Source organism: Lonchura striata, chromosome 7 (assembly GCF_046129695.1).
Source record: "Lonchura striata isolate bLonStr1 chromosome 7, bLonStr1.mat, whole genome shotgun sequence".
Classification (NCBI taxonomy): Eukaryota; Metazoa; Chordata; class Aves; order Passeriformes; family Estrildidae; genus Lonchura; species Lonchura striata.
In genome coordinates this window covers 28,068,214-28,095,180 of record NC_134609.1, presented here as the reverse complement: position 1 = coordinate 28,095,180, position 26,967 = coordinate 28,068,214, and the positions used below count along the sequence as shown (strand labels likewise).

Sequence of the window (26,967 nt, the reverse complement as noted above, 5' to 3'; positions counted from 1 at the left end):
CAGCTGGGTCACAGAAAGAGCAGAGTGCCCACACTGTGGGTTCCTTCCTTCCAGTTTCCTGCTCCTTGCAGGATTCAGACTGTAACACGAGCCCTGGTGCAAAGCTGACTTCACACCTCCTGCTCTGTGCCTGGAAGCTGGAGCACCTCTGCTGAGCCCTGCGGTGTCAGCAGGGAGGAACCTGATCTGATGGAGCCCTGCAGGGAAGCTGCCACAACCACCAGTGAGGCACAGGGCTCCTCTAAAACAAACCAGTGGGTATTGATCAGCTGGAAACAGAAACGAGAAGTGCTTGGGCCAGCAAGTAAAATATACCCCAGTTCTGTAACAGAAGGAGAAATTTTCTTTGCAGCCTTTGTCTCCTCGTTTTTACAAGTCTGGCTCTGTCAGAAGTTTATTCACAGGGTTTCTCTGCATTCTGCTTTAAAGGAGATCACTGCTAAAAGATCTTCTGCCATGGATGCTGCTTTCCACTCTTTTAGAAATGATACTGTTCCCCGAGAGCCAGGGGTGCTTTACCAGGACAGTGTGTGACAAATCCTTTATGAGGGAATACATAATAAATGGAGGATTTTCTTTTATTTTGATTATTTAGTATTCAATATTTGCATTATGGAAGTGCCTGGAGGTTCCAGCTGAGATCACTGCCCTATTGTTCTAAGCCATGCATAAAAACATGGTCAGAGATGAGGAGCTTAACATCTAAATAGATGAACTGGATAAAGGGTGGGAGACAGGAAGCATCTATTATTCTCATTTCATAGCTGGAGAGCTTGGACACAGACAAATTAAGTGCTTTTCCCAGGAAAGCCAATGGAGAAGGGCAGAAATCATGGATTGTCCAGGATGCCACTGTAATACCCTGCTCAAAACACTCCATATTTCCTGCTTAAATATATCTTGCGACACTGTAATGAAAACAACAAATATTTGTTTGGAATATTTTCCTTAAGACACACAAAATGAGAGGTGCAGCAGAAAGGTTACATGGCTACAAGGCATAACAATCCAAGGGGAGTGTTGATACTCAAATGCCATTACAAGACACTGACACAGCAACAGTCAAAGTAAGATTTTTTTTTTTTCCTCAACTGCTTAGCCTTACTGCCTGGAGAAGTATTTCCTAGAATATTCAGCCGTTCATAATGCAGAGGAAGATCAAATATTGATGGACAAAAGCAATTAATTTGCCCCCTTCTCTAGCTTAACCAAAATGACGTTTCCATGTTTGATAAACACCCAGTAAAACTATCCTTTGATGGGCCAGGAGCAGCAGCTTCCCCTTCCCGTACAAATTTTCCTGCAAAAGAACTTAGTAGCCCATCTGCTTCACACTTTCATGGATAATTATTGGATCTATTTGTATTAAAATAATTAATTGTTATCTCAGTTTCTCAATTTAGCAGCCTCTTGAAGTAGTATCTGGTGAGAATTATTGATGGAAGCCTCTCTTTTAGTAGTAGCTTTTGTTTTAAAACAGGGTTGTTTTTGTATGAAATAACTTTTCCCTAAGACACTGAAAAATCTATAGAGCAACTTTGCCTGTCTTTGAAAAAAAAAAATCAGAAGTGGGGTCCTATTATTTGCTCTTGGGTACCCTAAAAAGGAGTTTGAAGCTGCCTGGAAAGAAAACCATAAACATTTTGGAAACCAGGTAAATATTTTAGCTGCCAAAGTTTGAGTTTAGACACTTAGCTTTGGAAGAACTTCAAAGAAAAGAAAAATCTTAGACAAGCATTTAATCATATCCAGCATGAGCAGGAGAAATTTTTGGATGGGACAGTTGGAATAACAGGGAAGAATTGTTGATTCCCATTGTCTTTCATGGAGAAAACCCTCGGTGATGTGTGTGGTTGAATTTGGATTTAGGGAGTTTCTCCCCAAAGACCTCTAAGACTTGAATGTGTGGGCTTTCATTTTCTTTCATTTTTTTCCCTGCTTTAACTCCATGTATTTTATTGCTGTTTCCATCAGCGGCATGTTGGCAGGTCCTGCACCTGGAGAATGGTGCAGTGCTGCAGAACCTCCTTCCCCGGGGTACCCATGGCCTCCCCTGCCATCTGCCAGGAGCTGGGGCTGCTTCCTCGCTGGAATTCCACGGAGGAGCCGCTTCCCGCGGAGCTCTGCCTGCCCTGATATCTCCAGCACTTAAAAGAAATGTCAGAGAGTCTGCGGGGATTAGAAGAACTGAGAGAGCTCTGTGCTGTGCTTTTTTCCGAGGTGACTTTTCCCGCATTTCTCGGAGGCGCTGCCTGCCCGTCTCACCCCATCTCCCCGCAGACACGAGCTGCTTGCCACCTGCTGAACCTTCTGCCTTCATCCCTTCCAGCTGGGCTTCTATGGATGAGCTGGTCCAGCCCAGGAGCAGCCTGAAGTCGGGCACATCTTTACCCCCCCAGGTAAAAGGGATGTTGGGAGGGAATGAATCCATTCCCTAACTTTTTGCCTTCATCCCTTCCAGCTGGGATGAAGGGATGAGCTGGTCCAGCCCAGGAGCTGCCTGAAGTCGGGCACATCTTTACCCCACCAGGTAAAAGGGATGTTGGGAGGGAATTAATCTATCTCCTCAGTTTCTGCCTTCATCCCTTCCAGCTGGGATGAAGGGATGAGCTGGGCTCTGCTGGGTCCAACCCAGGAGCTGCCTGAAGTCGGGCACATCTTTACCCCGCCAGGTAAAAGAGATGTTGGGAAGGATTGAATCCATCTCATCACCCAGCTGTGCCCTCGCTGCAGCTGGAGCAGGGCTGGGACCCTGCTCCTGTTGAACATTAACTCTATCCCTGCCTGCGTGCAGAGGGAGGACTGGAGCTGGGCTGACAGCAGCGACAAAGAGCTGGCAGGGCTGAAAGATTCAATTTAACTTTCTTTCTCCTCCCCCGCTTCCATATGCGAGGGCACACAGCGCTGTTCCTGCTTTTGAAACTTGCGGGGCAAAGGAGCATTGGTGTCCTCATTTTCCTTCCTCCCTATTGATGTATCATTGCCAGGATGAAAAAGGACGTCTCAAGAGCTTTTGAAAAAATGGGTGACTACTCAAGACATTTTATAAAGGAGGAAGAATGGGAGAGAAAATAGGACTCGGTAGGGGGTAGAAGGAGCCTGAATGTGTGCCTTGTCTGTCTATTCTTTAGCTTGAAACCTGGAGCTGTTGTTCCTATTTCAGTTCAAACTGTCACCTTTAGTTCATGATGGCTTTACTGCCCTTGCTCCTGAACCTCAACAGATTGGGGCTTATTTACCTATTCACACTCTGCTGTGGAACCTCATTAATAGGCTTATTAGCCACACCATTCACGTGCAGGAGGGCTCACAGAAAGGATCCCAGCCACTTTGAGAGGAGGAGGAAAAAACTGTAAAGAGATTATGCTCTCATTCAGCAGCCTAACTGCTATGAAAGGCTCCCTGGGCCCACTGAGATCTCTTGAAGCCTAAATATGATGACAGAATTGATCCCCCCCCCCCCACCCCTTTAATTCCAAACATGCTTCTGCTTTTCTCAGATTGAGGAGCTGGGCTGTTGTGGGCCACTTTAGGAGAATGTGGCTCATTTAAGAGAAAAGGCTGCTATTGATAGACTGCTATCTTTTCATCCTCCAAAAGAATAAATTCTGACAAGTGCTTCCAGACCTTGGAAATAGGTGTTCTGACTTGTCATTTTTAGTGGAATGCTTCCTTTTCTTTCAGAGTATGCAAAGATATCGATGAATGGGGAAAGGTATTGCAGCTTCCTGTGCCGGACAATAATTTATGTGAGAATGTGTTAACAATGTTTTCAATGGGCGATGGACATGCCCGGTGCTGGGAAAATTGGATCTTGACTGTGACATCTCAGCTTCTCAATTAGTAACATTCAGATGTCTGTTGCTTTAGGAACAACAAAAAAACCCCGCAAAAACAAAAAACGAAACCTGTGTTTCCAATCAATTACAAATTTGTCTGCCCTCCCTCATAAAGGCTGCAGTAGTGGTGGGAAAATACGTGCTGGGAGGTAAGTACAGAAAACTTGAAGTTTTTGGTGTCTAGGTGTGTGGAAATAGTCTTACACTACGATGCGTGGCCTCAGTCCTTGAAAATCCCCTTGATCAATACTTCACACAACATATAAAATGTACAGTAGAGCTTAAATAAAGTAACATTAAATTGATCAACACTGATTAAATTTGAGGCAACCACCACTTATTGATTTTGTTGTCAAGCTGATTCTACACAAGCAAGCATTACAGACTCCATATTCAAAACCTTTGAATGGTTGATGGTATCTAAAGCAAATGTTTTATTAAGCAAGGATCAGGCTAAGCTATATTGAATTCTGAATACCAATATTATGCAGTTTTAAATCCGTGTGGCCAAACAAATGATGTTTGCATAACTTTTCGACAACTTTTCCCATTTGGGCACCACACGGGTATTAAAAGTGCACTGTCAGACCAACTCACGGGGCAGCTGGAATCAAGCTTTGGATGAGAGGCTCCTGAGGGTAATTTTTGGAGCGGGTGTTATCCAGCTACCCTCTCTGGATGGGACTGGCCGCTGGCCAGCCGTGGCTTCTGAGCCAGAAACACTGCAGGAGAGGTTTCGGGGACAACTGCCGAGCTGGTACCATTTCAGCGTGAGGATGCAGACGCTGCCCAGCGCCGGGGTGGCGGTGCCGCAGCCCAGGCTCACCCGCTGCGGCGGCGCTTTCCGCGCACCTCTCCCTCTCCCTCTCCTTTCCAGCCCGCTGGAAAAACTTTCAGCGGAGCAGCCGGCCGGGAGCAGCGCGGGTTCCTGCCCTCGTCCCCGCGGCCGCCCCGGGATGCGCTGCCCCGCTGCCCCGGGCGGGCAGGGCCGGAGCGCGGCTCCCCGCTCCCCTCCTGCCCCGCGCCGCTGCTGCCGCGGGGGCACCCGCGACCCCCGGGCGGGGTGGGGGCTCCCGGCTCCGCACCTCCGAGGGCTCGGCGGCGATTGGCAGAGCCCGGCAGCGCCGTCCAGGAAACGGCTCGGGTTGCAGCGGGGGGAGTGACCGGGGGAGGAGGAAGGAGCCGGAGGAGTGCGCCGAGAGGGGGGGAGAAGGGGGCAGAGAAAACCCACCTCCCACCCGAGGGGGCTGTCGGCGTGACAAAGCTGCGGCGGCTCGGGGCGGGCGGCTGGATGGAGCGGAGCGGGACCCGCGGCGCGCTGCTCGGCGATGCCCGCGCGGGGGAGGAGGCAGCTGGCGCCGGGCACGGCGGGCTCGCCCCTGTGAGGCGGTAGCCGCCGCGGCCGAGCCAGGGCACGGCACGGGACGGGGCGCCGGGCCGGCTCCTGCCTCGCCTCGCCGCCCTCCTGCCTGCCCCGGGCGCGTCCCGCGGGGGATGCGCGGCGCTGCGCCGCTGCGGGCTCGCCAGCCGCGGCCGCCCGCGCCGTGACCGCGGCCGCAGCCGCGGGAGTTCCGCCCCGTCCCGGGAGCCGCCGCTCCGCAGCGGAGCCCGCCCGGCGCTCTCGCCGCAGGTAAAGGCAGCGGGCGGGCCGGGGAAGGGCGGCCCGGGGCAGGGCTGGGGGTCCCGCCGCGCTCCCGGCTCCGGGCGGGGCTCGGGGGTCCCCCGGTGCGGGGCTGGGGGTGCCCGGGCCGGGATGCGCCGGTGCGGGGCTCCCTTTGCTCCGCGGTGGAGCTGCGGGTCGCGTTGCGGTCGCTCGGTCGCCGCTGCGGTGCGGGGGGAAGCCCGAGCAGCAGCGCTGTTCCCCTGCCGTTCCCGCATCCCCGTGGGTGTCTTCGGGGATGGTTCCAGCGGTGACAGCAGCACGGGCGGAGGAAGGGAGGCTCGCCCCGGAGGAGCAGCCCCGCCTCGGTAGCGGCCGCGGGTCGGAGCCCGGTCCTGCCCCGCCGTGCTGCGGGAGCGGGGCTGCGGGGCACAACCGCCCCGTCTGGGACAAGGGGGGAGAGAAATCGTCAATGAAATATATATTTAAATGCAAAACGGCCCCTTCAAACTGGGACCCATTATGCGTTTGGTGTGAAACGCTATCAACATTTAAAACTTTATTGTCTCCTTTGTACCAAATCCCTGTAAATCTTCCACTAGCCTTTTCTCATTTTCATCTGAAAAGCCTGTTTGGGCTGAATAGACAGCAATCAGCAGCCTCTGGACTTCTCCCGCTCTCTGGAATGTCAATTAAAATGCAGATTTTTCTTCCCCCCCCCCTCCCCGATCTCTTGGTGGCAAAAGACTTGAGAAAAACAGGATAGTCCTGGAAAGCAAATGAAAGAAGTTCAAACAATGAAAAAGTACTGAAGCTGCCAGCCGGTTCCCATTAGTCCTTCAGAATTAATGTTTAATAGCTGTGATACTCAGATTTGCTTGGCGATTGAACTCTGCTGAAGAGTCTTGTTAGATATATATGTGTATGTATATTTTTATAGATGGATGTATATTTCTGCATTTTCTGTCCATACACAATTCTTCTGTCAGTGGAATTGTGTATATAAAGCTGTTAGCTTTAAAGCTTCTTCAACCTGGATTTTTTCTGACGAAGCTACTAGGCTTTTAGAGCCCTTGAGGTTTCTTTGTGGAGGGAAGATCCATATTTCACTCAGATTTTGCTATTCCCCGCCTAATTGAGAAAGATGCTGAAAAGTTATACAGTGACCAATGCATTGATTTGGTTAACATACTCTACAAATCGTGCTGTCCCTGGGGAGTGATAAACATCTTATAAACAACAATGCAAGTAGATTAAAAAGAACACTGAGAATTGAATTTAATTAATGTCACTGCTGAACAAGTACTACTTGTTTGTGTGTGCGAGTGTGTTTAAACTGAAGTGCAGCTTGGAGGAATTTGGTTGGGCTCCCAAACCAGTCTGCTTTCCCATGCTTGTCAGTTTGGCAAAGAAAATTTGGGCAGGTATGTGACGAGGTGAAAATTGACTTGATGAGCGAGTGGCAAGGAGAGCCATCAATCATTGGGGGCTGACAACTCCTCCCCAAAGTGTAGGCTGAGAAGAGAGACAGAGTTCCCTTTCAAGGGGAAAAATAAACACTACGTGTGGCTTTCACTGAGTCTGAGACTCCAGGAGGGATTATGGTATTGTAGTCAGGAAGCCAGAATTGTGGAGGCCAAAAAGCATGCTGGGGCTGTGTTCCAAACATTGAGATAGAGGTACATAATTATCCAGCACAGGAGGTCTTTCCAGGGACTCGTCCCCCAGCAACTGTGGCAATTAAACTATGAAAAGAATTTGGTGGTTTCGTTGCATCTTCGCTGGACTCCACTTCTTTTGGGAGAGGGCAATCCTTGAAGCCTGTCTGCTGTCCTGGTGGTAGAGTGGTTTGGCTCCATGGATGGGTGCAGAGCTCTGATTTTTGCATCGTTGCGCCTTCGCAAGGCAGGATTTTGGGTTTGCTGCTGCCCTGTGGATGAAGAATCCCTTCTTTCTGCCGGCAGATGTTGAGGTGCAGGAGGCAACAAAAACCTTCAGGTGAGGAGACGCGTGGCCAAGTAGCTTTGTGCCGCTCTTCAGGATTTAGGGTGAGGATAGGAACCACAAATGTGCTGTCAGTGGTGTTTAGTGTAGTCTGAAAATCTGAAACTGCAGGAATGTCAGTGGAATTAATGCTCTTGGAGTTTGAAATACATGCTGGCGTTCTGGTATGTTTTCTTTCTGCAAAACCGTGATAGGATTTTGCATTTATCAACATAGGCTTTAATCGGAGTTTACAGGATGATTTATGGAAATGAAATCAGCATTACAGCCAGGCTGTTAATGAGGGGTTTCTACCCACTTTACAGCTGGATAAACTGAGCTGCAGGGCTGTGGCTGCCAGACAGCGAGGTGGGCAGTGGACCTGGGTGGTGGCATCCAGGGGGGTTTGCTCCACGCACAGAGTGGTCCCAAAACCAGAGCTCTCTTCAGCTCTACACCTGCTCTCTGCTTATTTAGAGAAGGGCCGGGCAAGCTCTTTGCAAATGTTTGTGCAGTGGTCTGGTGGTGTTTTCGCTGGAAATGTAATGGTAGTTGCTAGCTTGTGGTCTGGGATGCTGGAGCCGGGCTGAAATCTTTACAGGAAGGGACAGGGCTTTGAGGTGATACCAACGGAGTTGGAAAAAGCTTGCCCTGAAGTAGCAGGGATTCATCTTGTATTGTTTTCCTCAAGTGATTTATTTATGTCATCCAAAACCTGTTTCTACTGACTCCAAAAGTTACTGTGTATAGTGCCCAAGATAAAAGATGCCCCAGCAGCATTTGTGAACTTTGTAGCAGCTAGCGCAAGGCTAATAAAAATCAGAATCAACTTTTTAAATGGTTGGCTTTATAAAAGGAGAATCTTTGTCCCTGTTTCAGCATGCTGAGGTACCACACCAAATCTTAATGACAAGAAGTTTGGAGAAGGTTTACATTATCTCCACACTCCCTTACTTCTTCTTTTTTTTATTATTTTTTTTATTTTTTATTTTCAAGTGTTGGGGGCAGGAGGGAAAAAGAGGTTTTGTGGTTTTTTTTCCCCTTCCAGACAAGTGCTCTCCAAATTTCAGTTGAGTTTCATCACATCTAAGATGAATCATTGACCAGATTAGAACAATTGCTGCAGTTACTTGTTTTATCCATTTACTGAGGTTTTACTTTTATTTCTGAAGCGGAAAATCAGGTCTCATTTTCTGCTTGAGCTGTTAAATCACCCTGTGAGGAGGATGCTCTTCTGACCCTCACCTGGCATCTCAGTGTGGAGGCAACAGGGTCCCCTGAAGGGAGTGCCAGTTCCTTTCATGCTACTTCTGTCAGACCGTGGCTGGATTATCACTTAACTTCATCCATTTAAATTTGTTTTATTGTGAATAAGATAGACTCTTTTTTTTTCCCCCACCTCTGAAAAATATATCTCAATAAGCATCACTGAGAGACTGAGCAAAGAAAGTTTTGTGCACAAAAGTTGGCATGTATGGATGGAAAGTGGTGATTGTGAAACAGCACTCTCTACCATATTTTATACAGATTTTAATTACCTGTAATGCAGTGTAGCAAACCAATATCACTGCAAAGACTTGAGCCTTTCACCTGACAAGGACTCAGGGGTTTCCAAAGACCACTAAACTGAGTCAGAAGAAGGTACATCCATGAAATAGTCTTACAGATTTTTCCAAGTCTGAGCAGTATATTTTTTCAACTGTTTTTCTTCTGGAAAATTACTGAATTCCTGCAAATTCGTCTGGCTGCAGAACTGCCTAGGTGAAGGAATGAAAAACAAGGCAAACTTACATAAACCTTCAAACAATAACAAGAATATAATTTGTATAATTGTGGTAATTTTGTAGCATTACAGGTTATATGCCTGCACATGTGTGTGCCTCTCATTTTTTGAAAACCTGTATGTTTTTCTGTCAGTAAAATAGCTCTCAATATGTGCTGAGAAGTGATTTTGTGAAAACAAGGAGGACTTGGTTACGCCTCAGGTGATGATGGAAACTGCTAACAGAAGATGAAAAGTCACTCACTTTTCACATATTCTTGAAGCTGGAAAACTACTTTCCCCATCCTCCTGCTCCCCTCCCTCTCACCTCAGCTCTGTTGGAGGCTTTATGAAGTTTTTGGTTTGTGTTTGGAGATGTTTTTGCTGACAGTGTTCCATCTCTCTCCTCCCCGCAGCAGCCGTCTTTCCAAGGGAGGAGGCATTACCCTGGCCGAAGGCACGGCTTTCTCTCCATGCTTCTCTAGAGGTGTTCAGATGGGATTAAAGTCCACATGGAGATATGGAAATGGACCAGGAATTTACTCTAAAAAGATGGTCAGCTGGGATTCGGGTTGCCTTATCTGCCTGGTGGTGGTCACCATGGCTGGACTTTCCCTGGCTCGACCTTCATTTAATTTAGTTGTTGAAGACACCACGGTGGAACCTGAAGGTAAATCACTCTCGAATACTTAATTCCTTAAAAGAAGCTAATTTTAAATGCTTGGACATGTGAAATAGAAGTCAAGATCTTTCCATGTGCTCTGGTAAATCTAAGGCAAGTAGCAGAGCAGCCCTGGCGAGTTACGGTTTCTGACTTTCCCTGCTCTCGCCTGGGCTGTGTTTGTACAAGCGTGCGTTTGTTTATTCTTGTGCAAGCCAGTGGTGTCAGTGATTTCACTTGGGACTGTCATCACGTTGTATAATCAAAGTGTACAGATGAAAGTTTTCAGGAACGGGTCTTTAAGGAAACCACTCTGTGGCACTTGGGTGTTGCTGTCTCAAGGAACAAAGCGGATGAGTGGCTGCTGCTCTTTGGGATTGTCTTAACCTGAGGAGTCCAGAGAAAAATGAATCTCTGTGGTTTTCATTTGGGAATGTTTAGTTTTGCTGGGCACGCTGCAGAAATGCTATGGCAGCTTTGTTGGTGTTTGTACTCAGGACAAACGTCCCTGTTGCTGTTAATATCCAGGCACAATCGGTGGTGCAGTGCCTGGATCACAAGTTCTGAAGATGTGAATGTTGAGATCTCAATAGAAGGGCTGGAGTTTATTGCTGTGAGAGCAAAGGCCAATCTAGACCTTCACGTTGAAAGAGGTGTTTTGATAAAATCTCCTATTTTGAGCTTGCACGTGTTGGTATGTTCTTCTAGGTTTATCTGCTCCTCAAGCTTTGCAAAGTGGTTTTCTTCTCTGGAGAGCTCAGGAGAGGCTGCTTTTTCATTGTTGTGAGCTGATTGTGTTGAAGAATGATTTTACTGTGTTGTGCTGGATCATTCCTGCTCTCTGAGCATCTGGGGGAGGAAGTGAGGCTTCTTTCATAAGGTTGTATCTGCCTTTTGGAGGAGTGATCACAGTTCTAATAACTCAGCTGTCAAGCTGATCTAATAGTCCACAGAGCATTTCTGACCTGGCAAGCTTGCTGCAGAGAGTTTGGCCTTTACACAATCTACTACTCATGTCCATGGATGCAGCTTCGTTTTTATTTAATAAATATTCATGCAAAACTTATTTGTTTCTATCCACTGCCTCTAAAAATAGACGTCACCAGCTAACGCATTTTTAGAATCCACTCCAAGTACATTTTTATTGATGGCAGGGGATGAACTATTTAGAGGTGATGAGCCCTCTTCCCTAGCAAACATTCCTGAAAAAAATTCTCAAAGAATAGCAATATTGTCATCTGTCAGGCACAGAGATTGTTGATAGCAAAAATGCTTGGGTTTTTTGTTTTTTCTTCTTTTGAAGGTAACCCGAGATTTAAAAAAAAACCAAAACCTCTTGTTGCCACTTACTGTATGATTTGTTAATTGAACATCTGGTGCCTTTTTGGCTTTTCAGGAGAACGACAAAATCATGAATAATTCTGGTTTCAGCCTAGCTTTGTAGTGAGGTCCCCTAGTTTTAGGGTTAAGTCAGAAATAATGTGGTTGAAGATTGGCAAAGTGCTTTATGGGAAGAAGAGTAATATTTTTTGAATGGTGACTGATAATTTTGCAACTTTTCAGGGAAAGAATAGCTTTCATTATTTTGGAAAGCACAGTTTGAGACTATATGTGTCGTACACACTGATATGTAGGGGGTGGAATCTGGGTTTTATCAAAGAGTAAATTGTTAAAAAAGATTTAAAACTTCTTTCCTGGGAAGGAATGTTACTGATGTGAAACAATTTTTGATGTGAGAACCGAAATCATTACCAGAAACAAGAAAAAAAAAATCAAAACGCTTCTAAGTTAATGGCATAATAAGAGCTTTTATGCTGCAGAATACAGGGAATTGTGTGGGTTTTATATCTGAGATTTGGGAAATAAAACCTCCTTTATGTATTTCATTAAACCCTTTGATAAGAAAAAGCAAACCAAAACACAACCAAGGTTTTTACACAATCACCTTCTCTGGGTTCTGTCACTGCCACCCACAAGCTCTCCAAGCCCAAACCAAAAAAACCCTTCAAAAGATCTCTTCAAAGACAGAGCAGACTTCTTTTTTAATTTAGTAAATGCCAAAACGTTTTGTACACAGCTAATTTGGGGGGTCAGGTGCTCCAATAATGTAAATTTTCAGTGGGGCTGCTGACTGCAGTCATTAGAGCTATGACATTTCATGCCAGCTGAGAAGGTCGGCAGGGCCACGACCTTTGGTGACATTTGCTGATCTGCTCCTGAGCCTTCCTTCACGGACATGCCCTGAATTGTCTGTATTTATTTATTTATTTTTAATACAAGGTGCTTGGATTGTTATTGTTTATTGTCTTGGTGACTCAGACTATTGGAAAAGCTTCACACAGCATTAACGGGAATTGAGATTTGTTGCTTTGGGTGTAACAGAGAAAATGCCTTCTCTCAGCTGTGCATAACTTTAGGGGCATTTGCAATCCTTTTCTTCAGATTATCTGGCTATATATAAAAAATACTAAGGTATGTGCTTTAGTTCAAGCAGTATTTACCTAGCAGGGTAATCAGCTGATGGATATGTGAAAGATGTCATGCATTAAGGGGGTGCTGTGCCTTTTGGCTCTTCTCAGTCAGTCTTGAGTAAATAAATATCCTCTGTTACCACTGAGTATTACTCTGGTCCGCTTGAAAGTGTTTACACTGGAAATAGCATCTTGATCCATTGTGAGTGGTAATGTTGGTGCTGCTATTGTGGCATCCTGAGTGTGGTGGATCTCAGCTGTGGTGCTTTATTCCCAAGCAGTGATGGCAAAACCCAGGGCTGTTGAGCTGTGTGAGCAGAAACAGGACCTGCAGGACTTCTGTGGGGACTGCCAGCTCTCAAATTATCTCTCACATCAAGTGTTTACATACATGTTTTTTGTCTCAGGGAGCAGAGAGACTTTTTCTGCTTTTAAATGTTTAGAAACAAGCTTTCCCCAGCGTGTACAAAGGCACCATTCTCTCAGCCTGTGCGTGCCCAGGCCTTTGATGATAGCCAGCGTTTCACAAGGGCTCTGACCGCACACATGGGTTGAAGGGTTACTTTGTGAACTGAATAATTAGTTTGGACGTGTATTTGATAAATAGTGAGCTCTCCCTTGACCTCCCCTTGCCCAGGCTGTGTGTTATCATCCTGCTGGGGAGCTAATTTGGTCTCTTACCCCCATGCAATGCCTTGACACCATCCTTGGAGCACCCACTTGGAGCCCCCGCCCGGTGCGGTGGCAACACGTTTCAGTTCTTTTAATTTAGGTCAAATTTCAAAGGATTAATTTAAGCTTTCCACAAGGGACAGCCTATTTCTGTGTCCTGTGGAAAACAGAGTAGTTCAGAATGGTCCTACATTTGGGAGATTCCCAGGAGCAGCAGGGAAGGGGAGAGAACCCCTTTACCAGGTGATGTGTGTTTATGGTGGAAGTGAATAATGAATTTTTCTATGGGATTTAATCAGTCATAGCCACTTGCTGACACAAAACAACATCCAAAAATAAGTATGTTCAGCAGAGTACCTTCCTTTCTGCAAAAATGTTGAGTCTTTTGAGCAACGTACCTTCATTTTTGTCAAAATGTTGGCAGTGCTTAAAGATTAATGTCACCTGTGGTCACAGTGGTCAGCACTGTCCACTTGGAGATCCTTCTTGAGCTGCTGTGAGCTGCCTGGGCCAGGATGGGGGATTTTGTGAGGTGCTCCAGTGTGTGCAGCAGGGATGCTGTGGTGGTGGGATGTCCCCTGTCCCACTCCCCAGTCTGGGGTGTCCAGCCAGTGCCACCCTGCCGAGAGGTCACAGGGCTGGAGGACCCTGCACATCCATCATTTATTTTCCTGGGACAGAGGTGGTGTAGAAGCACCAGAATGCTGCTTCTAGTTTGGTAGGAAAAAAAATAAAGCAAATGGTTCACCCGAACTTCTGACTGTTTTATTTTGGCTTTTTCTTTTTTAAACAAGAACAGCGTCTTTGATATCTGTGAGTTAAATTAAGAATTCAAAACGATTAGTTAAATCAGAGTCGGCTTCATATTTTAAATTGATTTAATTTTAATTTTATTTCATGGAAGGGCAATTATTAAAGCCCATTATGGAGGAATGTGACATCCCCACAGCTTCGGGTGAGGGCTGGCTGCCCTTTCAGGGATCTGGTTCAGTAAGTTATTTGGCCCAGTACAGGATTTGCTAGCTGAGATTCTGGGGAATTGTACAAGCAGCCAGATTAAATCAGTCTTAATGTGTCCATTCTGTGTTTAAAATCTGCAGCCCTTTAGCAGGAGCATGGTCTTGAGCTTCAAACTAATTGGACATGGGTAGGGTTGTTATTTACAGTCAGTGTTGATGAGACACTGGGAATTGGTAGTCTCTCTGTGTGGCTACTATTTTGCAAAGTAGCAGAAATAATTGCATGTTTTAGGCTTATCTGCCATGCAGTTGAAGCTTTTTGAAGGAGTATAATAGTTATTAACTTTTGGGAATTTGATTCCTTTAGTGAGGGTTTGTTTTTTTTTTTTTTTTTTTTTTTTTGAGCCAGATTATCAAAGATGCTGACTTGTGAGGTTTTTTTATCTTTTTATTCTTTCTTAAAAATAACTTGTGTAGATAAAACTCCAAACCAGCAGCTGACTCCAATGAATGCATAGTTTCCTAATATTAAAATAGTTCTTCCTTGGCAGGGAAATAACAACAAATTTTGGGCCATAGCAACTTTTTTACAGGCAAGTTTGAAACCTCTGAAAGCAGAATTTACAATGAAAATGCTGACATCTCCAGTTATGCAAGTTGTGTATGCATGAGAAAATGGACTATTGTGATGTTTTAATAATACCCATGGCGTAGCTCTTAACGAGCTTATTTCTATATCCAGCTTCCCAGCTTCACTAGAAATGATCTTTAAATGGCTTTAAACAAAAACAGAGATAAGTGTTTTCTTAAAATGAATATTTCGTTTAGGATCGGATGGGAGTGCTAGAAAAATACTCAACTATGTCATTTTCTGTCATTTATGGAGAAAAAATTGCTTATTGGAAGTGTCAGATTTTAAGTGTCATGCATTTGAGACTCAGTATTAAAGCTTTAGAGTGAAAGAGACTTTATTCGAAGCAGTGCTCCTGAGCAGTTTAAATCTTGTGTTTCTAAAAGAACCATCACCCGCTTTGGCAAGTTGTGTCTTGTCTAGCACACCTGGTTTGACTAGAGGAGAAAATTCATTTCAGTGTAGTTAAAGAAGTGCAAAATTCAGGCTGAAAAGGGACCATGAATCCCAGCTGGACAAGTGGGAACATCTTCTGCAGAGGATTGGTGGTAGTGGTGGCAGTGGGAAACGGGGCAGTATTTGGTTTGGCACGGAGCCTTCCAGAGTAAAATCATCCTGTGAGCAACCTGGGGACTGATTTGGAGCTCAGACCTTTGAGTTGAGGCTCAGCACGTTGCAGGGTGTGTTTGCAGTGGGGTTTTTTCGGGGAGATTTGGCACGGCGTGCTCCCCAAATCACAGACGCCGTCTTGCAGTACCAGGGAATAAACTGACTTTTAAACTGATTGAAAGAGAAGTTGGAGCAACTGAGCAACTTTGGAGCGACTTTGTAAGAGTCAGATCTTAAATAAGGACCAGATTTGCAGGAGTTCAGCAGCCAACAGCTCCTGTTATAATTACGAAATGTGCGCTGGGAGTGCCAGAGCTGTTCTGGAAGTTTGGCCCTTCGGGTTTCAGTCGGAGCTGGGAGCGTCGGCAGAACTGCCTTGGCATTTGCTCCTTGGGGACTGTGCTTCCCAACCAAGACATTGCAAAACAAGAGATTCTGTAGGGATTTTTTTTTTTAATGTGGATTTTTTTTTTTTTTACTTTCAAGACCACCTTATAATGCATAAACTGATTATGTGTGTCTCCAGATTGTCCTTTCCCATCTCTTAATTATCACTGGTAGTTTCTTTGTTTTGTTTTGTTTTTTTTTTTTTTTCCAAAGAACCCTTTTTTAATGGGTTTGTTTTTCCTGGACTTCTGAATATCAGATACTGTGATGCATCTTGTGGGCTTCATTTTCTGCTGGTTCAGGTTTTTGTGCCTCTTGTCACCACACAAATGCAATTATCCATATCAAAGAAAGGGATTGAAAGCTGAATTCTACAGTGTTGCTTTGTTCACTTGCTGTGCTATTATTATTTTAATTGTATTTTTAAAGTGACTGTAAGTGAAAGCATTTGGTGAACCCCAGTGAAGCTGAGGAGTTGAGACCTGACCTACTTTCATTCCCCTCCTCACACGTTGCAGGTTGTGTGTAATTATTGCTTTTCCTCCCCCACAAAAGAACTGGCTCATCAGTTTGGGACATTGACCGTGTCAAGCAAAGCCACAAGAACTGGGAAGAGGGGAAAATTCCTTTGTACCAAGCAAATGGCTTGCATTTGTGAGGGTTTACTGGAAAGGGAAATGTGTTGGAGGATGGAAGGGAGAAAAACGAGCATGAGAGACTGGTTGAGCATGAGAGGCTGGTTGAGGATGAGAAAACCATAGTTTGGTTGTATTTGAATTTTTGTTTTCTTTTAGCTGTTCTATTTTGAATTGAGTTTTGTTACATGGAAGGAAAAAACTTTTGTGACCCTTCAGGCTTTCTCCCAGGGGACTTGTGGCTGTTTCTGAGTGGGGTTGGAGTGGGATGCTGTGGCTGGGGGTGCCTTGGTGGGCTGTACCCACCAGGACAAGGCTGTAGGAAGTTCTGTTGTGGTTGGACGGACAGCAATTGATCAGATCACCATGAAATAACTTAGTTTTTAAACTGTAATAAAAAGTTGAGTGGTAGGAAAACTCATGCTACGCTTCCTTTAGGATGGGCAGTGTGGGGAGGTGAGCTGCTGGCAGGACCTGCTGCTGGGCAGGAGCAGAACCTGCTCTGGGAGACTGGCTTTGCAAGTTTGGAAAGTGCCCTGCTCAGTGGCTCAGTGTTGCAATATTTAATTTGTTTCAAGGAAAGTAATATGACTTCTAATCCTGAATGCCACCTGACAGTTCTTGAAAGTAATTTTTAACACCCAGTTCAAATTTTAAGTACTTCTTGAGCATGGTTCTGTTAAACACTGTTTGTTCATGAAAAAAATTAGTGCTGTTGAGATACTACAGTATTGAAGTATCCAGATTTCCCTGATACTGTTTACTCAGCAGGGTAGCACAGGTATTTTAGCTGTGCAGGATTAACATGGAGACTCTTAATAAATCTGCAGTGAACCACAGCTCAGTAATAGCTCTTCTGACAATTCAGAAGCATTTGAACCTCTCCCATTAGTATGGCAAAGTGCCCAGGAGCCACTGGTCCTGTCAGGAGTGACAGAGGTGTCTGCAGGTTCACTGTGTGAGTGCTTGTGTGCCACCTGGAAAGGCAGGTAGCCAGCCTGGCTTTTCACTTCAGGGCTTGTGCTGCTCTTTCTTTGTCCCCACTGGAGACTGTCCTCTGTGTGGAGCTGGAATTAAACAAGTTATGATGCCTCTTGCCTAAATATTGCTCTCGGTTGAAAGGGAGCCTGGTATGCCTTGAGGCTTTGAAGTGCTTGGAGAATATCCCGTGGTTTATGCCCTGTGTGTTGTGGATGAGGCTCTCAAAAGTGCTGAGAGGATGTTTTGGGGATATTGTTTCCAGTGCCTATTTTCAAATCCCCCTTTAGGAAGTGGGGGGAGATGAATTTCAGGGGAGCAGGCAAGATAAGACTTCCAGACGAGCTGCTAAAATTAAGAGGATTTGTATAGTCAAGTAAAAATGGGACAGTGTACAAAAGAAACAACTGCAGGCTTGCTTGTAGGGAATCTGAATAGATGTTCTCTGCATCCAGAACTAACACTGCAACATTGAATTGTGCAATTTTTATCCTCCCAGTTGTAATTTATTTCTTTTGCACATTGAGCAGTTATAGTCTTGAGCATGGATTTTGGCAAACCTGGAAGAAAAAGATTCTGTTTTTATGTTTGGATCTATGTTCTGTTCAGGTTTTATGTTGCTCTTGAAATGCAAATAAAGAACCTGAAAAAGAGCTACAGATTGGAATAGACGGAAGAAAATACTGAACCCAAGAAAAACCTTTTGTAACCAAATATACGTGCTCGTACGCTTTCCCAAGGCTGTATATCTTACTATGGAGCCTTTCCCAAGCAGACTTTAAGGCTGGGTTGAACAACAGGAGCTGGTTTAATTGCTCTGCCACTTGGTTACGTGCAGAGTTCAGTCAGGGAGATTTAAAGTTCTGCTCTTGCTGAAAGAAGAAACAATAAGAAAACGTTCCTAGTTTCAAATTCTGCTTTTTTAAGAAGAGAAGATTAATTTTTTTTTTCAGCTTTTCATTTGAGGTTCTGGCAAAATGCGATTCATTTCCCCTTTGTATTGTATAATAGATTACATGAGAAGACTCTTCTGTAATGAGTTTGAAGAGTAGTTAATTATTTTTGAGATTGTGTTACAAGTGTGTTAGGTTTGTCGTACTCCTCAGTTCACTTAGCAGAGAGGTTCCCACTCTGTTCATTTAGGCAGGTGGTGGATTTTATAACTTGGACAGAAATGGTAAAGATTTGCTGCCTGGAACCAAGCATTCACATCCTGAAGATGGCCTTTAGTTTCTCATCAAACTGACGAAATTACAGACAGTAATTTTAGGGGGTTTGGTGTGACTCCTCAGGGTTGGGGATGCTCTTTCCCTCCATGCTTGCCACCTCTTCGTGCAGAAGCCATCCTGGTGCTTTCCTGTTTCTTGCCCTATCTGGAGATCAGTCCTGTGGTGCTGCTGCATGAAGAACTCTCCATCCTGCCAGGAGCAGACGTGCGGGATGGGGACGAGCAGGAAGAAGTGGCAGGGCAGTTCCCAGCAGCAGGTGGTGGCCTCGCTGGTCTCTGCTGTTTACTTTGAACTTGGCATGCTCTGAGTCTTCCCTGGCCTGGCTTCCAGCAGCACAGACACCCAGCCAAGCCCACGAGCATGTGATACTCAAGGCTGCGTGGTTGTGCAGCCGTAACTCAACACTCACGTCTATAAAGACAGGTAGGAGCAAGCAGGCTACGAGTTGTAGGAATTTTTAATCTCTGCACAAAGCCTAGACAAGTATAATTTCTTTCTCTTTGGGAATGAATCTTTCTATAACCACACGGTGAGTGAGACACATCCACCCAATGCTTGGCAGCCATCAAAGCCCTGATGAAACTTTTCGTGTCCCTCACCCCTGGTAGCAGGGGACCATCCTCGTGAGGTTTGGTCCCGCTGCTCTCCTCTGCTGGGTGTGATGAGGTCTGGGTGGCTGTAGCCAGGGCCAAATGCTGCCTGGGGGCTGCTACCTGCTGCCAAGGAGTATGACCCAAGACAGATGGGATATAATCACATGGGGATAATTTCTGGTTTTAGCAGAGGATTTTTTCTTGTCCACGGAGTCTGACAAGTGGCAAAATGCTTTGTTGCTCACCAGAATGTTTTATTTTTCTAAGCCTTCAAAGCTTAGGAAAACAAGATATAGTGCAGTGTAATATTTTCCCTTACCCATGATGACATTGGCAAGTTATTGCAATTGGAGGAGATTCACTTTTTTAGGCTTTTTTAGATGGTTTTAGTATATGCAACACTCAGTAGGAGTTGACATGGTGCAGAGGTCCAAGCTCCAGCAGGTCACTGTGGCTGTAAGCTCCAAACATGCTGGAGAACCAGCCACGTATGATGTGGCAACTTTTTTTGCTAATGTTAATTTCCAGGACAAGAGGATTATTCTGGTTCCTTATGTAATTTTTTTTTTTTTTGTGTCTAGTTTAATCTCTTTACCCATCAGATGATTGTGTCCTTATTCTATAAGGATAACAATACTAATGAACATGCCAGGAGAAAGTTATTTTTGAGAATCTGGCACTTTGTTTTGTGAAAGTTTATCAAATAGAGCAGATGAGGGGTTTCTGGTAAAGGAATGATTAAAGACTTAGAATCTGCCACATATTTATATTTGTAACCATCATGGATAGCTTTTTCAAGTTTTGTGTTTGAAGCTTTTCTACAAGGCCCAGATCTTTTTAATCAGATTTGAGCAACTAATGTTTTTCTACATTATCTGGTGGGAAATGATTCGTGCTCTTTGCAGTCTTGTTCAGGGACAAGGGATTTAAAAAATAATAAACTGTTAGTGTTTTAAAATTATGGGAGGAACTGTAGCAATTTGGGACGTGTTTTATCAGGACAGAGACTTCCTGATGGTGCCTGGCAGAGGCAGAGCTGGCAGCTGGCTGACAGGAACAGTACCAGTGGGACAGCAGGAACCCAGTGGCTTTGGAGCAGCTGATGGATGAATTGCAAACACTGTTTTGTGCCCCTTTGTCTAAGGAACCTTTGTTTTGCTCTTGGCTAATGGGAGATGGTCACCATGGCCAGGAATGACACTCTGCATTCTTAAACTGGTGGGCTGTGTCTTTTGCAGGCTGATTTTATCATCCGTTGTCAGAAGAGGGCACGGAGATCCTCTAAATATTGGTCTGCCAGCTTAAATGAAGGGAGAGTCCCATCATCTTGGCCCTGGGAGCGGGGAGGGAAGGCTGCACACCTGCCTGGTGATACCTGGGCTGCCTCCTGCGGAGAGCCTAAAGCCTTGGGCTGCACTTGCAAAGTCATGAGACCTATTTGACATCCCCATTCCATGCTGTTCATCCAGCATGGCCTTGCTGGACTTCCCCCAGTGACAGGAGAACCACGAGGAGGGGTAGGAGAAGCAGCAGTGGTGGTGGTGGTTGGCAGCCTGGCATTCCCTGTGGGGACATGCAGTTTTGCAGTGAACCTCTTGGATTCCTGACAGGTCAGGTCTGTTGACCCTTCTGGGCACACTGTGGTGAGTGTTTAGTTATTTACTGAAGCCTTTTGAAGTGAAAGTGGCTTGATGGGGTCTGAGGCTTTTGTGTTCTGGAGAGTTGTGTGAGAATCTTTGCTGGGGTTAGCTATTAGCTGATGGTTTCATTATTTGGCTCTGTAACTAAGTAACTAAATGACTTGAGACTTAAGATAAGCAGCTCTTTGTTAACATTTTATTAAATGGAGACTAATGATAATGATAATAATTTAAAACTTAAGGAAGTATAAACCTCTCTCAGTGAATGAATTTGGAACAGAAACATAATTTCGAATACAATTGCGTATCTTAATAATCTGAAATAGAGCAGTCAGAGTGTCCCCAGTCCTCTATTGTGGTCATGGCTTTTATACAAACAGTCTTTACTCCACTTGATGGCTGGATGGAATAAACCATGCTGTGAGGCTGTATGAGCAGGCAGAGAAAAAGTTCACAGCTGTTTATTTAACAGCAGCTTGGTTTTCCATGGCAGTATTGTTCAACAGCTCCACCTATAAAGTTTAAATACATTGTGTGCACCTCTGTTACAAATAAGGATGTAGCTGAGAGCAGAAAATAGCAGAAGCAGTGGTCCCTGTCCTGCAGTGTTTAAGAACTCCCAGAGTCATTCTGCATGTGCCTTTGTTGCTTGTTTGGTGTTCTAAGGGGTGACAGACAGGTGTAATTCACCTCAGTCAGTGTATCTCTGCAGGAGGAACCAGTGCCACAGTTACAGGATTTGCAGGATTTACTTAAAAAGGAATCTTGTGCCTCTTTAGAATCAAGGAATGGTTTGGATTGGAGGAGACCTTTAAAGGCCATCTTGTCCAACCTCCCTGCAATGAGCTGGGGTATCTTCAACCAGACCAGTCTGCTCAGAGCCCTGCCCAGCCTGACCTCAAATGTTTCCAGGGATGAGCATCCACTGCCTCTCTGGGCAGCTTGTGCCACTGCCACCCTCCTTGTAGAAACTTCTTTCTATCTAACCTGACCAACCCAGCAAAGGGCTCTGGTGATGGCTGAGGATCCAGATCCAAGGCAGAGCTTCCAAGAGGGCTGGAGGAGCTGGATGTGATAACAGGTCATCAAGCCTTGCCTGGAGAGCAGGGACAGAATCCTGCCGGCAGCCACAGGGCAGCCATTGGTTTGGTGGTACAGCATGGACATGAGCTCAAACTTTGTCCCTAAATTTCAGAGCAGAGCAAAAATCCCTGTGTAGTGTCCCAGGGAGAGTTAACTCTGCAGCATGGGTTGTTTATGTGCTGCTGGGAATTTCTGAACAGTTTGAACTGGTTGATTTTTGCAGTGAAGCTGTTGGGTGGATTCATGCCTCAGAATCCCACCTGTTCTCTGTTTGCTTTTGGGCACCATTTCAAACCCACACTGGAAAAAAGTTTATAGGCAAACATTATAAAAAGTGACAGTCTTAAGTGCTGCTACATTCTAGTTTGGCAACACAAAGGCTTACCTGAAGTAACTCACGATTTCCAAACATGACTTCATTATATCATGACAACACTTTGCTGCATCTTCCCTGATACTCTAAGAGAGAAAGAAATGGAGGAGGATAATATATACCAAATGCTAATACCTGTTTGAAACTTGTTTTTCTTTAGTGTACTACTGATCTTCTTTATAAAAGGAGTTTTTTAATTGTAATTTTGAAATAAATTACTGTTCTCAGGTTTGGATTTGGATTTATATTGAAAGACTCTGCAAATTTGGAGTTAGTAGTTGAAAAGAGATGAAATCAGTAATATGATGCTAAAGATTTATTTTCATTTTAATTTCTTTTTAATTGTGTGTGGGCTCATCCTGTGAGTTTCCTGACACTGTTCAGCAGAAGGCTCTAATGCATTTAAAGGAGATTTAAGGTATCATCACCCAAGGTGGCTTTTAAAGAAGTTTAAACAAAGACATTTTTAGTCTCCAGTACATTGCTGTCACAGTGTAAACTCTGTAAAAGAAATTTTTTTGCAGGTAGAATGTTACAAAGAAGTCTTATTTAACTTCAAAGTAAATTAGGTGACTGGCTTCAGGTACCTTCTTTATTTGACAGTGAAATCTAATTTAAAACAATTCTCAAGCAGACTCAAACACACTCATTACTGTGATGAAATATATGTAGAAAGGAGCCCATGCTCCTTCTGAAAATTTGATTTCTGTGAGCGTAATGTGACACACCTCAGTGAAACACCTGAATTGCAGACCTGTGTGTTCATGACTCTATCAGCAAGACTGAATTAATTTATAAGAGGTATAAATCTCTACTGGAGCCTAGACTCTTGAGATGGAACTCTGCATGCTAGGGAGTTAGAGACCTTGTTATAAAATCTAAATCCTAAAAACTTTACAGTCTCTGTAACTGGTCGTGTTTTGGGATGGATTTCACGTGCCACCTTGGTGTGATGTGTGTGTCAAACCTGTTCTTTGAGCAAACATGTTTGCCCTAATGAAAAGGCAGGAGAAGCTTTGATAGGGCACGTTCCTGTAATGACAGGATTGCAGGATGAGTGGGAGAGAAATTGGGTCTCCAGGTCCATGAGTAGAACCTGATACCTAAATGCATGAGTCCCCCACCCTGCTGGACTCTTCTGGTGCTCATAGAATCATGTTTCCTGCTGGAATGGACCCATGGAGACCATCAAGTCCAACTCTCTGCTCCTTGCAGGGCTGCACAAAACCCAGCTACTGACACAACTTCAGCATTTCCAGACATCTCAGACGTGGTGCTTGTTTCAGGCTTCCCTGTTGAAAGTGTGATACAGAAAACGACAACCCAAGGAGGAGGAACACTGGTTTCAGGGTTTTGGCATTCTTAGAAGGAAGTAGGGACTTCACCATTTAGAGCTGCCTCAGATCCCAAGCAGACAGAGAGGTGTTTTATTTATTCCTGGGCTCACAGGTGGTGCCTGTGCAGGGCAGGACGTGTCCGGGCTGCGCGGGGAGCAGCTGTCTCTATGCTCTGACCCTCCCCATGAGCAAACAGAAGATGCCTCTGTGCTTCTTTCCTTTATTTACCATTCCTGCCACTCTTGGTGAGGCCCTTGGGAGAGGGATAGTGTGGAGGTAGGGAGCAACCAGTTGCAGAAGCAGTGCCAGTCTGTGGGACAGCCTGAGCTCATGGTAGGTGTGCTGAGCTTCCCACTGTGGAGACAGTCTGGAGTGCCCGGGGCTGCAGTTCCTTTCCCCCTGCTGAGAGCTGTCCCTGCAAGGGGGAATGAATCTCTAGTAACTATAGGCAGATGTAGTTTTCCAAGGGTGTTTTTTTGGAAAAAGACTGTGGTTTGACATTCTTGTTACCAAAGGGAGCTGACGGATGAGCCATTTAGTTCTGAACTTCTGTGTGTACTTCGATTCTGAAAGCTTTGCTTGTGCTCCTGGGTTTCTGCTGTATTCACTTGGGAGAGGTTGTGAAATAAGTAATGAAGCAAAAAAGAATTTAAAGGGAAAAGTTACTGCCATGGAGAGAAGTGTTCATTGCATAGAAGGCAAATGAGACTTCGTGATGGGCACAGGGAGAAAAATAAAAGGAATCATATATACTGTGTATAGGAACTCATGTTTATTAGTTTAGTGAATGAAGGGGGTTTGGGGTGTCCTTTTCTTTAAAAACAGCACCTCCTAGGTTTTAACAATTAAAAAGTGACTTATAACAAAATCAGGTAGGGAAAGATAATTATTCATTTGAATTGTGGACCTAAATGCTAAGATAGAAAACAGAATTTGCCTTTTGAACCCCTCCTTCTCCTACAAGTCCTTTGAAGTCTCCAGGTTCTGCAGCCCTCATTGTCCCCTGCTCTCTGTGACCCATGAGAGGAGTAATGTGTTGGTGTGGCACTGGGGACAAGGGACATGCCAAGACACTGGTCAAAAGTGCCTGAGCTTTACTCGTGGTGAACTTCTTGAAAATAACCTGCATGTGGTTCAGTTTAACAACACAGGCTGATCGGGACAAAACTTTTTTTTTTTTTTTTAATTTAACGTAACTTGATTTCCGTGGATACAAAGGGCCTTCACTGACCTGTGTTGGAAATTCTCTCCTTTCCCTTCTCTTTCTTCTATTTTTTCCTCCTTTCCTTCCACCTTCGCAGAGCCGCCAACCAAATACCAAATCTCTCAGCCAGATGTTTACTCAGCACTTCCAGGAGAGACGCTTGAGTTGCGCTGTCAATTGAGAGACGCCGTCATGATCAGTTGGACTAAGGATGGGCTCCCTTTGGGGCCTGACAATAGGACAGTGATTATTGGGGAGTACTTACAAATTAAGGATGCCACAGCCAGAGATTCGGGCCTCTATGCTTGCACTGCTGTTAGGACCCTAGACAGTGATACTCTGTACTTCATTGTAAATGTTACAGGTGAGTGAGTCAAACACAGGTTTTTGCATGCAGAAGGTGTAAGATGTGATGTTAAGACAAATAATGACCTAACATGAAACAGTCCACTAGGGCACAGTGAGTTAAGATGAGCTCTGTAGCCGTTTTGGGGGTTTTTCTCCTTGTCCTGACCCTGAAATTGGCTCAGTTTATATCTACTCCTTTTTGCTCCATGGGTTCTACAAAGATTAACAGCTGCTGTAGAGCTCTCTGTTTTATGCCACTCCGACAGGATTAAATTAGAAAGAGTTGCTGTGATGATGAGAAATCCAATAGAATGAATATAGGTTTTTGTCCCCTCCATCAGAAAAGGAGAACGTGTGTTGTACATCCTTCAAGTTTAGCAATAAATTGTTCCGGAGATACTCAGTTCTGTTCAACTGCATTTCTCAAACAGAAATTAAAATATTAAGTAGAAAGAGATTTTTGCGATTGGCAAACTCCCTTGGGAAACTCTGTAGCACTTCAGGACTATTAGCTAGTTTTGTTACAATTTTACATGGAAATAGCACATTTTGTGGCTGGATTTTCTTTTTCTCTAGCTTCTGCACAACTAACAAACACTTGTTTTTCTTAATATACAGTCTAAGATGTAGCTTATCAATTTGTTTTTCTGTAAAAAAAAAAAAAAAGTAGGCTGGTTTAAAGACTTGGTTGTTTTTAATGTGCAGATGCTCTTTCCTCTGGGGATGATGAAGACGACAATGATGGGTCCGAGGACTTTGTGAATGACAGCAACCAGATGAGTAAGTAACAACGAACTGCCAGAAGTCACTAGCAAGATCCACGTGGAAAATTATGTCCCATCTCTTGCACTCCTGTCTTCAGAGCTTCTTGATTGTTAACTGCATGTCCTGTCAAGTAGTGGTATCTTTGTCCTCCTCTGTTTTCTGTTTCATGTAGCTCATAACTTGGAAAAGAAAAATAAAAATAAACTAGTATTCTTCTGAATGTGCTTTTCTGGTCTGTACTTTCTTTTTCCCCCTTCTTCCTGGCGTTTCTGCAGTTTCCTTTCTTTCTGAACTGAAGTTTGGTCTTTGTCTGGTTTACACTCTCACAGATGAACTAACTTTTCCTCAACCTGAGCAGAAATGCAACAGAAGAAACAAAGATCCAGCTCATTTTGTTAAAAGGTGGTATGAAAACTTAAAAAAAACCTTAAATTGTAATGAGGAAAATACTTCAATCCCCAATTCCAGCAGAAATCTCACCAGGGATAATGAATTTGGAAGCAATGAGGTTCTTTTGTCTGCAAAGGACCTTAAGGTTTGTTGCAAAGAAGGCGATTCAGTGCTAAACCCACATTTTATGTTACTTATGCATGATGAAAATGGGCTAAAAGAGTCTTAGACCTATCTGAATGCGTTAAACCTCGTCCCCTTTAGAGAATTCCTAAAGCTATTAATAAACTCTAAATAGAGCACTCTCTAAGAGGAAAAAAAACTGTGTAAAATTCATATTGGCTCCTTGTGCCACTGTGCAGCGTTGCAAAACCCCCTCGGTGGCTGGTGGTTTGCTGTCGCTGGTAAAGGCAATAACACAGAGAGCACAGAAATCCTTTGGGGGAGATGACAGTGGGCAGGGAGTGCATTTGGTGCTCAGCCTGGCAAGGAGCTGGCAGCTGCCCTGCAGCTTGGAGCACTCGCTCAGGTGGGACAGTGTGGGGCTGATCTCTGTGCCTTTTGTGTGCTGCTGCCCCTGGTCTGGAGCTGTGAAACGTTAGATGCTATTTAAAGTGATATAAGTTCCTAGCTGCCTGTTTGGCCTCTGCCATCTGTTAGTGTGATTAACCCTGGGCTGATGCACAGGTGCCTCTGGAAGGGGCTGAGATCAGGCAGCTGGAGGCTGCCCTGACAGAGGAATGCAGTGGCAAAGAGAATGGGAGCGCTTGGAAAAGGGACACTGCTTTTAAAGGAGGTTGTCTAGGCAAAACTCACCA

The 26,967-nt window shown here is 44.7% G+C and overlaps 1 protein-coding gene across 5 annotated transcripts in view; it reads left to right on the top strand.

Moving 5' to 3' along the window:
• Positions 1 to 5,378: 5,378 nt before the first annotated feature.
• FGFR2 (fibroblast growth factor receptor 2) overlaps positions 5,379 to 26,967 on the top strand; it is an 81,609-nt gene continuing 60,020 nt past the window's right edge. For 2 of the 5 annotated variants that reach the window (XM_021529288.2, XM_077784724.1), the window contains exons 1-3: positions 9,601 to 9,854; positions 24,744 to 25,010; positions 25,700 to 25,774. In XM_021529288.2, the coding sequence (XP_021384963.1) occupies positions 9,680 to 9,854; positions 24,744 to 25,010; positions 25,700 to 25,774 (517 nt within the window). In that variant the 5' untranslated portion in view covers positions 9,601 to 9,679. Of the gene's footprint in view, positions 5,470 to 9,600; positions 9,855 to 24,743; positions 25,011 to 25,699; positions 25,775 to 26,967 lie in introns of those variants that run through there. The other 3 variants (XM_021529293.2, XM_077784722.1, XM_077784721.1) reach the window with 2 other exon arrangements.